Consider the following 13,193-nt stretch of genomic DNA (forward strand, 5'->3'; position numbering starts at 1 on the left):
TTAAGTAGAGGACTGGTGGTCTGGTCTTTCATTGAGCTCCATGAATCTAAACTACAAACCATTGCATTGACTCTTGTTGTCCTGAAGCCTCCCACTAAGCTTCCTGGCATATATGACGGTCCAAAATTCTTAGGGCGATTAACTCTCTCTCTCTCTCTGTGTGTGTGTGTGTGTGTGTGTGTGTCCCAAAGCAATTGCCAGAGTGATAGTCCATGGCATTCAACACTCTTTAGTCAAGTAATCTCAAAGATCAGCATCCCAAAACTGCCAAGCTCACTCAGCATGGCTAAACCAGATCTAAGATGTGTTGTGAGCTCACGCTGGTGAAAGCCAGGGGTTTGGTTTTTATAATGTGGTTTACAGTATGCTGTGTTTTTGTGTTTGACAGGCATGGACCTCTCTGCCAACCAGGATGAAGAAGGTGACCAGGAGACTTTCCAAATGGAAATCAGTAAGGACACGAAGAAGTGTGCCTTCAGGACCTGCACTGGCAAATACTGGACCCTCACAGCTAATGGTGGCCTTCAGTGCACTGCCTCTACTAAGTGAGTGTGAATCACAGTAACATGCCATAATGAAGATGGCTTAGTGTTGTCAGTGTTTTCTTACTAGCATTCTTTAGATGAAAGAATCTCTGTGTTGGGGTAGGCCCACTTTTTAATGTCTTGCACTAACCATACAATATTAATTTAATTAGATGGTAAAAGGTATCTTAAATGCTTAGTGTTGGGGTCAAATTGTAAGACAGAAAATCAGCTCAGATAAACCCAAACCATTTTTCTTCAATATCAGAATTAACAAATTCAAATTTATAATAAAATTAAAGACCCTTTTGAGAAAAGTCAGACTACATTCAGTTTTAGACTTTTTAATCGAAGACTTATTTACACTGCTGTTCAAAAGTTTGAGGTTTTAGTTTTTGAAAGGAAGTCTCTTCTGCTCACCGAGGCTGCATTTACAAAATTATTAAAAAAAGATTACAATTTAAAATAAGTGTTTTCTATTTTAATATATTTTAAAATGTAACTTATTCCAGTAATGACAGCACTGAATTTTCAGCAGCTGTTATTTTAGTTTTTAGTGGTTCATGATCCTTCAGAAATCATTCTAATATACTGATTTGCTGCTCAAGAAACATTTCTTATCAGTGTTGAAACGGTTTTGTTTTTGGATTGTTAGATGAATAAGAAGTTTAAAAGAACAGTGTTCATTTGAAATAGAAATCTTTTGTAGCATTATAAAAAAAGGGTAATGTATAATTATACATGTATAATTTCTTCGATCAGGTCTGCTAACTGCTACTTTGACATTGAGTGGCATGGGAAGAAGATAACCCTGCGTGCCAACAATGGAAAATATGTGGCTGCCAAAAAGAACGGACAGCTGGCTGCTACTATTGACACAGCAGGTGGGGTGGGGTGTTGTACACCGTTTCCGCTGTTTCAACCTTTTGTTTGGAAATGCTGCTGTGATTTAGTAAACTTGTTGATAGATTGCCCCTCAATTGGTGGTCATGTTGAGTGGAGCATTACAATGGCGCAATCATATTCCCGCTTGGCTATTGTGAGTCTCAATTCTGAAAAATTGCTTTTTCAGGTGAGACCGAGGAGTTCCTGATGAAGCTCATCAATAGGCCCCTCATTGTGCTGAGAGGGGAGCATGGCTTCATTGGCTGCAGGAAGGTGACCGGCACCCTGGACTCCAACCGCTCCTCATATGATGTCTTCGGTTTGGAGTTTAGAGATGGAGCCTATAGCTTGCGAGGTTTGTTTACACTTTAATAATGCTTTTAATACAGACTTTATCTTGTTAAAAAGGAAATGCAAGGTTTTAACTTAAGACTTTTCTTGATGCCATGAATCCCTTCTCAGACTCCACAGGGAAATACTGGATGGTGGGCAGTGAATCGAACGTGCTCAGCAGTAGCGACACCCCGGTGGACTTCTTCCTCGAGTTTTGTGACTACAACAAAGTGGCCATCAAGTCAACTGAGGGGAAGTATCTTAAGGGTGATCATGCAGGTGTTCTGAAGGCCAACGCCGATGATCTGGACACCTCCACTATGTGGGAGTACTAAAAGCACTTAAGTAACCACTGTGGCTTTTTCTTTCCAGTTTTTTTTCCTTTCTGTTATGCATTTTGAATATGGTTTTTGAATACGAGTAAGCACACCGGCCAATAGCAGAGAGAAACCCAAAGGTGGAGAGTCTTGCTTCTAGTCACGTATACTCTATTCTGTCTAAATACTTCAGAGTTTGTGTTCCACAGTATTACCGCAGTATTGTGCGGTTTTCATTGATGACGATTGGCCAAAACTGGGACTTAACTGGCATCCAAATGTGTGTTGTGTGGTTAAGCACATCTAATGCCATCTCTTAATCTGTCATAATAATTGACTTCCATTCAAGTCGGTTCACTCTCTGGAAGATCGACTATGCGGGCGCCACACATCGAGCCACAGGATTTTGATTTTGACCAGATTGTAGCGAGATCCTTCTTCCTAGTCTTTGCACAGTCCTGTATGAGCCTCGCACTCTTAATATTAACACATAGCGAAATGTTAAAGAAAACCTTGTGACTGTGAGCTATTGATGTAATGCCTCCCACTGTATTGCCAGTCATAAGTACCTACCCTCATGAGGACTAAGGCAATATTTACAGGTAAATGTATGAATGTTGAGGGTTTTTTCCGTTCCATAGACTTGACAGAGTTATGAAGGAAGCTCTCAGACCACTGAAACGGCAATGAGCTACACTTTTGTTTTCTTGTTTGAAGTAGGGCAGTGCTTTGCTTGTGTACTTCTGTATGTACTGCCTCACTGTCTGTGCCATTAGAATTAATTTTAATGTTTAAAAAGAGGTAAAACCTAGAGAACTGGATTGGTACCTCACAGTCCCTCATCTCAAAATTAGGGTTATGCCTGGAATTGCGAATGGGTGGGAAAAAATAAATAGATATTAAAATGGTAAATGTTTTCTGCAACTCGAAAGCGGTGTCATCGTTACGTTGTGTGCTGCAGCTGTGGGTGTGAAGATACCGACGTGAGGTATGTTGTTGCAGGTTCAACACAGTATTTATGCTAAATTAAACCACTTTTCCTTCTTAAACCTGACAAATCTCAAAGGAATGGTGGGTCTGGGTTCACTGGACTCATGCAGTGGTCTTATCTGGAAAGGTGTCTGGAAATGTCACCTAACTTTTGTTGTTATTGTTAGAGAAGGCACAGACATTATCATGAACCTTATTCCTTCATACACATTACAGTACATTAAAGCCAAAATGAAGACATTAACACCACACAAGATTGATTAAAGATTTAAACCTGAGGTTAAACTGGTGCTTAATTAGATTTCAGGTGTGCATCAAACTAACAGAGCCACGCTGAGCTTAACGCATTAAGAACTTTAAGAAAATTTATTTAAGCGCTATCATTTCACATGATAATGATCTCCCGTTGCTAAGGAAATGATAATGACTGTGCCTTAAAAGGTCATTATGGGGGGAAAAAGACATTCCACATTATACTTTGTAAAGTCTTTACAGATGTCTTTTTATTTTGATATTATGGTTATGTTTCCTCGTGTGCCATGGGTACAAATGAAATCCGTAAATAAATATGGTTTGAATATGAAACTCTGTCAGTGAATGTTTTTTTAATTTCTTGAAAATAAACATTAAAAATGTTGGTTTTCTTTAAATGGCAAAGCAATGATCAAAGCAAACACGTTCCCTCTAGTGAAGTGATACGGCTTTATCTAGCTAACTGTCACTAAGCTTGAGCAGAGTTCGGTGAAGTATGACTGCAGTGAGTTTATTTTGAAAGCTTACAGAAGCAGCAGCAGCAGAATGAGAGAAATTAGTTTTCTCCTGAGACCTCTACTCCATCTTTTTTTTTAAACTTGTGGCCACTTCATCAATGAGGCTTTTGTTCTGTGTTATTGCTGGAGCAGAATGATGTCGAGGTCATCTGCTGAGTTGAAACAACAAAAAGGTTGTTTATTGACGTTCAAGGAGCCTAAAATTGTAATAAAAGAGCCTCAGTATCTAAAATGCAACTAGAAATACAAATTGAAAGCATGTGATCTTTGCTGCAAGCTATAAAAAATATTTAAAGTCCACAATATTTCAGTAAGATCCTCAGAGAAGCCACTCAATGTGAATAGAAAAAAAGAATAGACACATTTTTTTTGAACGGCTACCCTGATCACATACTATGTAAAAAAAACAATAAAAAAAAACAATGCAAGTACCACATTGAAATATGATTTTTTTTTTTAAAAGGGTAATGTATAATTATACATGTATAATTTCTTCGATCAGGTCTGCTAACTGCTACTTTGACATTGAGTGGCATGGGAAGAAGATAACCCTGCGTGCCAACAATGGAAAATATGTGGCTGCCAAAAAGAACGGACAGCTGGCTGCTACTATTGACACAGCAGGTGGGGTGGGGTGTTGTACACCGTTTCCGCTGTTTCAACCTTTTGTTTGGAAATGCTGCTGTGATTTAGTAAACTTGTTGATAGATTGCCCCTCAATTGGTGGTCATGTTGAGTGGAGCATTACAATGGCGCAATCATATTCCCGCTTGGCTATTGTGAGTCTCAATTCTGAAAAATTGCTTTTTCAGGTGAGACCGAGGAGTTCCTGATGAAGCTCATCAATAGGCCCCTCATTGTGCTGAGAGGGGAGCATGGCTTCATTGGCTGCAGGAAGGTGACCGGCACCCTGGACTCCAACCGCTCCTCATATGATGTCTTCGGTTTGGAGTTTAGAGATGGAGCCTATAGCTTGCGAGGTTTGTTTACACTTTAATAATGCTTTTAATTGAGCTTAACGCATTAAGAACTTTAAGAAAAATTATTTAAGAGCTATCATTTCACATGATAATGATCTCCCGTTGCTAAGGAAATGATAATGACTGTGCCTTAAAAGGTCATTATGGGGGGAAAAAGACATTCCACATTATACTTTGTAAAGTCTTTACAGATGTCTTTTTATTTTGATATTATGGTTATGTTTCCTCGTGTGCCATGGGTACAAATGAAATCCGTAAATAAATATGGTTTGAATATGAAACTCTGTCAGTGAATGTTTTTTTAATTTCTTGAAAATAAACATTAAAAATGTTGGTTTTCTTTAAATGGCAAAGCAATGATCAAAGCAAACACGTTCCCTCTAGTGAAGTGATACGGCTTTATCTAGCTAACTGTCACTAAGCTTGAGCAGAGTTCGGTGAAGTATGACTGCAGTGAGTTTATTTTGAAAGCTTACAGAAGCAGCAGCAGCAGAATGAGAGAAATTAGTTTTCTCCTGAGACCTCTACTCCATCTTTTTTTTTAAACTTGTGGCCACTTCATCAATGAGGCTTTTGTTCTGTGTTATTGCTGGAGCAGAATGATGTCGAGGTCATCTGCTGAGTTGAAACAACAAAAAGGTTGTTTATTGACGTTCAAGGAGCCTAAAATTGTAATAAAAGAGCCTCAGTATCTAAAATGCAACTAGAAATACAAATTGAAAGCATGTGATCTTTGCTGCAAGCTATAAAAAATATTTAAAGTCCACAATATTTCAGTAAGATCCTCAGAGAAGCCACTCAATGTGAATAGAAAAAAAGAATAGACACATTTTTTTTGAACGGCTACCCTGATCACATACTATGTAAAAAAAACAATAAAAAAAAACAATGCAAGTACCACATTGAAATATGATTTTTTTAAAAAAAAAGTAGAAATAGTTTTTCCTTGTAAAATGTACTCCAATAATCTGACAACTTTGCAAAAATCAGTCTATTACTGTAGACTGACCCCTTCGGTATACACCCATCGCAAAGACAAAGAGTGTGCATCATATTCTTTAAGATAGGAAGTTAGGTTTATTAAACAAGAAGCTGCTCCGGTTATTTGTAAGGGCAATAAATATGAATGCACCCGATTGATTGGTAGACTAATCGGAGTAAACAAATGAAGATGACACCATGAGCATTTCCATTCTGGCTTTCTAGCAACTAAGAAAAGAGACTGAAAGGGTTAAACGATCTAGTCTGGCTGACACCAGGACCAATGTTCCCATGGTAACTCAGAGCATGTCATTTGAAGGGGCTTTACTGTGGGGGTTGATGGTGGGGCTGGAACTGCAGTTTTTCAGGTGGGCAGACGGATTTTTTAGTCATCATTTTCATGAGACGTATGTGCAGGCTGATTCACATGATTGACACAAAATTGTACAACATTTGAATAAACACATCAGAGCAGAGCAACAGCTTTTGCACAGATGTGACTGTAACATTCAGTGGGAAAAGAACAATGTTTGCACTGCACTGACAAATGTCAGGACATTTCTCGAATTATGCATGTGGTTTCTAAGTTTTCCATGTATTTGCATTTTTGTGATATGCATGGAATGGAACATGACCTACTCACAAGGTACACTGCCTAATAATTTTTTTAAAACTAACTGAAACCGTAGGCTTCCATCCATGACTAACATTTCAAACTATAGTAGTCACTTGACCTTGTCTTACAACATTTTACCTTGAACATTTTTATTTTGCATTTAAGATTTTCAGTTTTTATTTTCAATATCAATTTTCAACATTCAGTTTTGTGTAAAAATGTCGACTTTGGGCATTCTTATCAAATACGGAGTCAAGAAAGCAAGCAATTCAAATTATTCTTGTAATTCCAGCTCATTCGAAATGGAAGCTTAAAGGGATAGCTCACCCAAAATGGACAATTCTGTTATCATTTACTCACCCTCATGTTGCTCCAAACCTGTATGAATTTCTTTCTTCTGTTGAACAAAATATTTTGAAGAATGTAGGTAACCAAACAGTTGCTGGTCCCCAGTGACGTCCATCAGAGTATGGAGGGGTGAAAAGAATTACTATGAAAGTCATTGGTGACCAGAAACTGTTTGGTTCCCCAAATTCTTCTGTTCACCAGAGAAAAGGAAATTCATACAGGTTTTGAACAAATTGAGAGGGAATAAATGACAGAATTTTCTGCTTGAGGGTAAATAATGACAGAATTTTCATTTTGGGGTGAACTTTCCAATTAAGTGTGCACAATGCACACTTCAAAACGTTTTGATTTAAGTCTCTTATGCTCACCAAGGCTGCATTTAATTGATCAAAAATACAGTAAAACAGTAATACTGTGAAATATTACCATTTTAAACAACTGTTTTCTATCTGAACATGCAAAAACTTAGTTTATTCCTGTGATGCAAAGCTGATTTTTCAGCATCATTACTCCAGTCTTCACTGTCACATGATCCTTCAGAAATCATTCTAATATGCTGATTTGGTGCTCAAGAAACATTTCTTATTATCATTGGTAAAATTTGCTTTGCTGCTTAATAGTTTTGTGGAAACATTTTCTCCCAATATTCTTTGATGAATAAAATAACGTAAAAATAACCTTATTTGAAATAGAAATATTTTGTAACAATAAATATCTTTACTGACACTGAGCAATTTAATGTCCTCGCTGAATAAGTCATCTGTACTTTACCACAACAACAATGAATTTTAATCTATCTTCAGGTAGACCTGATCCATATCCACAAACCACAATGTCACTGTTCAAATTCAAGGTTCCAAAAGGAGTTTTTCGCAACAATGCCATAGAAGAAGCATTCTTGGTTCCCCAAAAAACCTTTCAGTTATTAAAATAAGAATTCAGTTATTATATTACTAAAATGTTCTTCAACACAAAGAAAAAGCGGTTCTTTTAAGAACTGTTCACTGAAAGGTACTTTGGGGAACCCAAAATGGATCTTCTATGTAATCACTACAAAAATGCCCCTTTTGAAACCTTTTTTATGAGTGTTCCAAAAGGGGGAAGAACCATTTTGGGTTCCCCAAAAACATTTCAGTGAACACTTCTTAAAATAACCACTTTTTCTTCATGTGAAGAACATTTTAATAATCTAAATAACCATTTTTCACTATAAAGAACGTTTTGTCCAATGGAAAGGTTCCATGGAGGTTAAAGGTTCTTCAAGGAACCGTCAATGCCAATAAAGACCTTTTATTTTTAAGAGTGAGAGACTTGATGAAACATGAGGCAGAAGATTCAGGGGCACAGATCCAGTTTCAGGAAGCTCTTAAGCTGTGGGCGCATTGAGCACAAGCTGCCAGGATCGACCTTTCACACCTGCAGGCCTACGGGCCTAAAGACTGTCCATCTGCTGGCCCATTAGGAGGTTACAATGTCAAACTGAGACACTTCATTCACCTGCACCGTGTCAGGTGTGGTACACCGGTACTCAAATACACCACCAACAACAGATGGGAGAAGATGGCCAGATTATCCTGATCTTCTCAGGATTGTGTTACACCTCAGCACTGATTTAAGAAGCTGCTGGTCATTCCTTCTAGTTTGACTGACACGCCACCATCCCTTAGATTTCACCAAAAAAGGGCTACTGTAAGAGCCTCGTGCTCTCTGTGAGGATGAGTAATATGCTTTAAGAGGCACGAGGGGTCTGAATAAAGCCCGGGGCAGAGGGGCTGCTGCCAGCGGGGAGGAGAGCAGGAGGTGAGGATCCTGTGGGCTCCATTAGTGAGCAAGAGCTGTGGCTCTTTGTTGAAGTGCTGGGCAAGAGGACGGGACTCTCTGCGGGAGTCTCACTGCACTGCAGTCAAGCCAATGGACGAGTCACGCAATACAGCACAATAAACAACATTTTTGAGCAGCTCCATTTTATAAATCAAAAGCGCCAGTTCCTGTATGATTTTGTCAGATGTTCTGTGTCAGATTAACAGGTCCACATGGATTATGTGCCTGAAGAACTCGAGAAAACTCTCTTCAAAAGTGGAATGGTTGTCATTCACAAGTTTTACAGTCACCTTTGCATGTTCATTTATTAAAAAATATTGACTGTGCATTCACCTCATTAGGAATCTGTGTGATCGGGAATTTTTGTTTAACTTCGAACACACAACTTGACCAACATAAAACTGCTTAGTTTGGAAATGACCCGAGTAAGTGGTGCTTCTTGCATCGCTACACTGACAATTAACCGTCTTTGCCCATTATATTTTACTGAAGTGTAGCTAATGTGATTACACCGTAACACACTGAATCATGTTTAAATCAATCCAGCAGATTTCCCTCCAAATCAGTGCAGAAAATATATTTGGAATATTTAATCTGGTCTTGCTGCTGTTTGGTACAAGAATTAAACAAATGTGGACACAAGTGTATGAACAGGGAAAGCAAGGGATTGTAATTACAAGTTTATAAAAATAACTCAACAGATTTAAATGTAAAAACATCCATGAGAGAGACCATCAAGCTCACAGTGAGGATGTACCAGAAAAAAGAAATGTCTATTTTCTAATTAAATGAGAATATTCTCCACTATCACATTTACATCTGCTTACAGTTCTTCTTAATTTCCCTTTGTGATGCAAACCAGTTAAGCACTTACATCCCAGCTAGCACTGGGCTACAAACTGAATATTCACAACTTACCCTAATATAAAATTCTGAATATTACAATGATTTTAAGGTCCATGACCAGTGTTGGGGAAAGTTACTTTTAAAAATAATGCATTACAATATTGCGTTACTCCCTAAAAAAGTAACTAATTATGTTACTTTTTATGGAAAGTAATGCGTTACATTACTTCTGCGTTACTTTCGCATTACTTTTTAAATATGAGCAGGGCTTGCTTGTTTTTAATATAAGAAGTTCTATTTATAGCAAATATAAAAGCCCTTTCACACCAAAAAGTGTAATGAATAAACCTCAGGCTGAAGCAAAAGTAAATTCAAGTCTGTACAGTAGAACGCAGGAGAAGATACACTCTTCAGCAATAAAAAAACAATGAAGCACAATTGTTAGTTTATCTAAAGTCATTTTTGCTTATTAGTATGGTTGAACTGGATCATCAAAGGTCAGCAGCAAAGATATTGGTTAATAAAATGGGATTAGATACATTTGTGTTATTTAACATATTTAATTATTCAGGTTTGCGTCATATTCTGAGTTTGCATTTCACTGTTTTAATTCATTTTGATGAATACTAAATCTGTTTTTTGTGAGTGGGATGAATTAATGCACATTCACATTTAGTCTAGAACTACAGTAACATCATGTTCACACAGCGCACACAATGCTTCTGCACTCCCGATTTCTCCCAATATGGGGACAGGAGAGCTGTCAGGCAAAGCTGGATTTTCAGCATCATTACTCCAGTCTTCAGTGTCACATGATCTTTCAGAAATAATTCTAATATGCTGATTTGCTGCTCAAGAAACATTTCTTACTATCATCAATGTTGAAAACAGTTGTGCTGCGTAATATTTTGTGAAAATTGAGATACAAAATTATCAGGATTCTTTGATAAATGGGAAGTACAAAAGACCAGCATTTATCTAAAATAGTAAGCTTTTGTAACTATGTCTTTACTGTGACTTTCGATCAATTTAATGCATCCTTGCTGAATAAAAGTATTAATTTCTTAATGTTTTTCTGATTCCAAACTTTTGAACAGTAGTGTAAACATTAGTAGCAAAACTGGTCCTACAGTTTGATTTACAGATCTGAAATGGCACCAATATCCATCTAAACTAATAATCTAGGCATTTGTATGAGGAAAGACGTTGAATAAGAAAAACCCTGGATGAAAAACAAACATTCAACTGGTTTGCTGATTGCAGTGAATTCTTTTGATGACCTCATGGGGAACGTCATTGGAAATCCCAGCCAAACCAACATACATTTTGAACTTTAGAAAGCGGCGCACATTGACTGATACCACAAACAACCTTTACATTTCCATCAAGTTCTTTGTTTTATTGAACTGAAAACTAACAGGCGTTCCTATTATTCACTCTGTATGCTGTTCAAAAATACCTTTCAACAAACAAGCAAATCCAACAGGCATCCTTAAAACTCCAGAAAATCTGTTTGGGTCCTGTTACAAAATACGTAGAAAAAAAACAGCAAGGGCTAACAGTTAAGACAGAAGCCTGGATTTTTTTTTTAGTAGTTCAAATGTGGCGCTTTGTACCATGGTGTCCTCAAAGAGGTCTGAAGAAGCGATGCGGTGGTCCATAGTGCATAGGCATATTGAAGTCAAAGTTCAGGTTACGTGGGTTGTAATTTACTGGGGGGAGGTTGGGCAACGGGGGCACGTAGGGGGCTGGAATGGGCTGAAGGAAAACACGCTGCGGCCCAGGCAGCATGACCTGGGGGATGAGCAGGGGGGCACGTACGGCCTGAGGAGCTGCGTTAGGGACCTGTGGTGTAACCCGAGGGCGCTTCGCTGGGATGGGCTCGGGGGGAGGTCCCACTCTCTTCCCTGTGGTTTCTGAGGGAAACATTACAAAATATCATTAGAAACCACTCGGGTTTAGGTGGCCGACTAAATTTATCTAGTTGAAGAACACTGACCTGACTGACTGGTCTTCTTATTTAACTCTGCTTCACCTTCTTTCTGAATCTCCTGAATGATTCGCTCATCATCTTGCTGTGGATTGAAAAATGAAAGAAAATGAAAGGGGGAGAAGAAATACAAAAGTAGAGAAAACGAAAAAGCCTTTCAAAAAAGCATGGAAATTAGGCTCTCCGGTTACTGTTCAATCATGTGAAAAGACCAGCAAACCCTGCCAGAAACTATCTGATGCCAACGTCCACGTCAGACCACAGCCAGGACGAAAATGGGACATCAGATGAATTTGGGAGGAGTTCACTTCATCGGTCAAACACAAAACAGCTCAAGTTCACCAGTCAGCCTGGGGTACGGTGCCAGGTGATTAGGCACGGCTCTGAATGGAGGGGTAATTGCAGCCCCCAGGCTGCCAGTGGGACGGCACCCTGACTGCGCTCTTCACACAGAAACATCATTCAAATGCCTTAACCAGATAATTAGTGAAACTTCTGGATAAACCGGAAAAGGATTTCTCAATCATGCTCACTGCTTAGGGATAGTTTCCCCAAAAATGACAATTCCATCATCATCTACTCATCCTCAAGTTGTGCCAAACCCAAAATGCATTGTTCCCACAGAACAACAAAGGAAGAGAGCGAGCAGAATGTCCATTCTTTTTGATGGGGACTACACATCAAGGACAAACACTAGCTCTTCAGTCTCATTCATGTTACCCTATGGTCAAACTTAGCATGTTCATGATACATAAGAAGTTTGAACCAATTAAGTTCTTTTCCTCATCCTTCTTTTATAGTGTGGAGTAGGGCTGGGCAAAATTTTATTTTCAATTATGTCTTTGGCTTCCAACGAGTATGAAAACAAGATTCCGATACCGATATTTGTCACTTCCTCTCTTATTTGAAATTTTGGCATCAAAATAGATAGTATTTTGATCATGTTTTAAATCAGCAAAGTTCAAAAACACCTGCATTAAATTAGACTTGCAGTTTTATTGCTGCATCATCAAATAATTTCTAATGAACATGGACTGGATCCATTTAACATTCAGCAGGCCTACATAAATACAACAGAACAAAGATACATATTAAATAAACAGTGCTTTTTAGGTAGGTTTAACAGTTTTCAGGTACATTATTGTAACAGACGTTGTTATGATTAATCTTCTAATTTGTTTTTGTATACATTTTAATATTTTTTGTAAGTTTAAATATGTATGAGATCTCCTTTACTAAGGCAGGAGTCTTATTTTGACGGGTTTTCTAGTCTACGGAGCTCAGTGTTGCCAAGTCAAACACTGTCGCCATGGGTTGGTTTCATGTCCGCGATTTTTACAGGGGGATCCCCCTCAAACATGATTGGGCTAGTTTTGGGCTAGTAGCAATTGGGCAGGTTTTGTTGTGAAAACCTGGCAACCCTGACGGAGCTACGTATATGGGTAATGAAAGCACACAGTTCTTTGGATTTAAAGTTTGTCAGTTTATTAAGCCCCCATCGAAAAGGCATGAGATCTGTATATATTTGTTTACTGTTAGTTGTAATAAGTGTTTTGTGTAATTCACTGTATGTTGATGATAATGCAACTGAGAGAGAGAGTTTAATGTGCACTTCTCGTGCTGTCGTTTGTTTAGCTCTTCATCAGTAAAGTTTTGGTCATCATTCAGATGAGGTCTGCTACACTTATGAAAGGTACAAAAGTTATTTAGTCAAGAATAGTGTGCAATCTTTTGTCTTTTGTTATTTGATTAGCATTAAAGTGCAGACAGCAGCGCTAGGATTATGCAACAG

General features: G+C 38.2%; 3 protein-coding genes across 3 annotated transcripts in view; 2 read left to right on the forward strand and 1 right to left on the reverse strand.

The window, feature by feature from the left end:
* The first annotated feature begins 367 nt into the window (after positions 1-367).
* Positions 368-3,640, forward strand: LOC107591740 (fascin-like). The gene is made up of 4 exons (XM_016280978.1): positions 368-545; positions 1,287-1,408; positions 1,597-1,764; positions 1,872-3,640. Exons 1-4 carry the CDS (start codon positions 391-393, stop codon positions 2,075-2,077), a joined length of 651 nt encoding a protein of 216 aa, XP_016136464.1. The 5' UTR covers positions 368-390; the 3' UTR covers positions 2,078-3,640.
* A 646-nt stretch (positions 3,641-4,286) lies between these two features.
* LOC107592454 (fascin-like) lies at positions 4,287-8,685 on the forward strand. Its single transcript, XM_016281974.1, has 3 exons — positions 4,287-4,443; positions 4,632-4,799; positions 8,570-8,685. Exons 1-3 carry the CDS (start codon positions 4,287-4,289, stop codon positions 8,683-8,685), a joined length of 441 nt encoding a protein of 146 aa, XP_016137460.1.
* A 2,088-nt stretch (positions 8,686-10,773) lies between these two features.
* Positions 10,774-13,193, reverse strand: part of LOC107591749 (E3 ubiquitin-protein ligase RNF216-like) — a 4,654-nt gene continuing 2,234 nt past the window's right edge. The window contains exons 2-3 of the mRNA XM_016280990.1: positions 11,411-11,486; positions 10,774-11,327 (exon numbers count right to left, since the gene is read on the reverse strand). Coding sequence (XP_016136476.1) covers positions 11,038-11,327; positions 11,411-11,486 — 366 coding nt within the window. The 3' untranslated portion in view covers positions 10,774-11,037. The remainder of the gene's footprint in view (positions 11,328-11,410; positions 11,487-13,193) is intronic.

The sequence above is a fragment of the Sinocyclocheilus grahami genome, unplaced genomic scaffold (assembly GCF_001515645.1).
Source record: "Sinocyclocheilus grahami isolate Dianchi unplaced genomic scaffold, SAMN03320097.WGS_v1.1 scaffold9.1, whole genome shotgun sequence".
NCBI lineage: Eukaryota > Metazoa > Chordata > Actinopteri > Cypriniformes > Cyprinidae > Sinocyclocheilus > Sinocyclocheilus grahami.

Coding starts and splice junctions, on each gene's coding strand:
- LOC107592454 (XM_016281974.1), top strand. CDS start 4,287: ATGTATAATTATACATGTATAATTTCTTCGATCAGGTCTGCTAACTGC. Junction 4,444..4,631: donor TGCTACTATTGACACAGCAG/GTGGGGTGGGGT, acceptor TTGCTTTTTCAG/GTGAGACCGAGGAGTTCCTG. Junction 4,800..8,569: donor TGGAGCCTATAGCTTGCGAG/GTTTGTTTACAC, acceptor GGGCTCCATTAG/TGAGCAAGAGCTGTGGCTCT.
- LOC107591740 (XM_016280978.1), top strand. CDS start 391: ATGGACCTCTCTGCCAACCAGGATGAAGAAGGTGACCAGGAGACTTTC. Junction 1,409..1,596: donor TGCTACTATTGACACAGCAG/GTGGGGTGGGGT, acceptor TTGCTTTTTCAG/GTGAGACCGAGGAGTTCCTG. Junction 1,765..1,871: donor TGGAGCCTATAGCTTGCGAG/GTTTGTTTACAC, acceptor ATCCCTTCTCAG/ACTCCACAGGGAAATACTGG.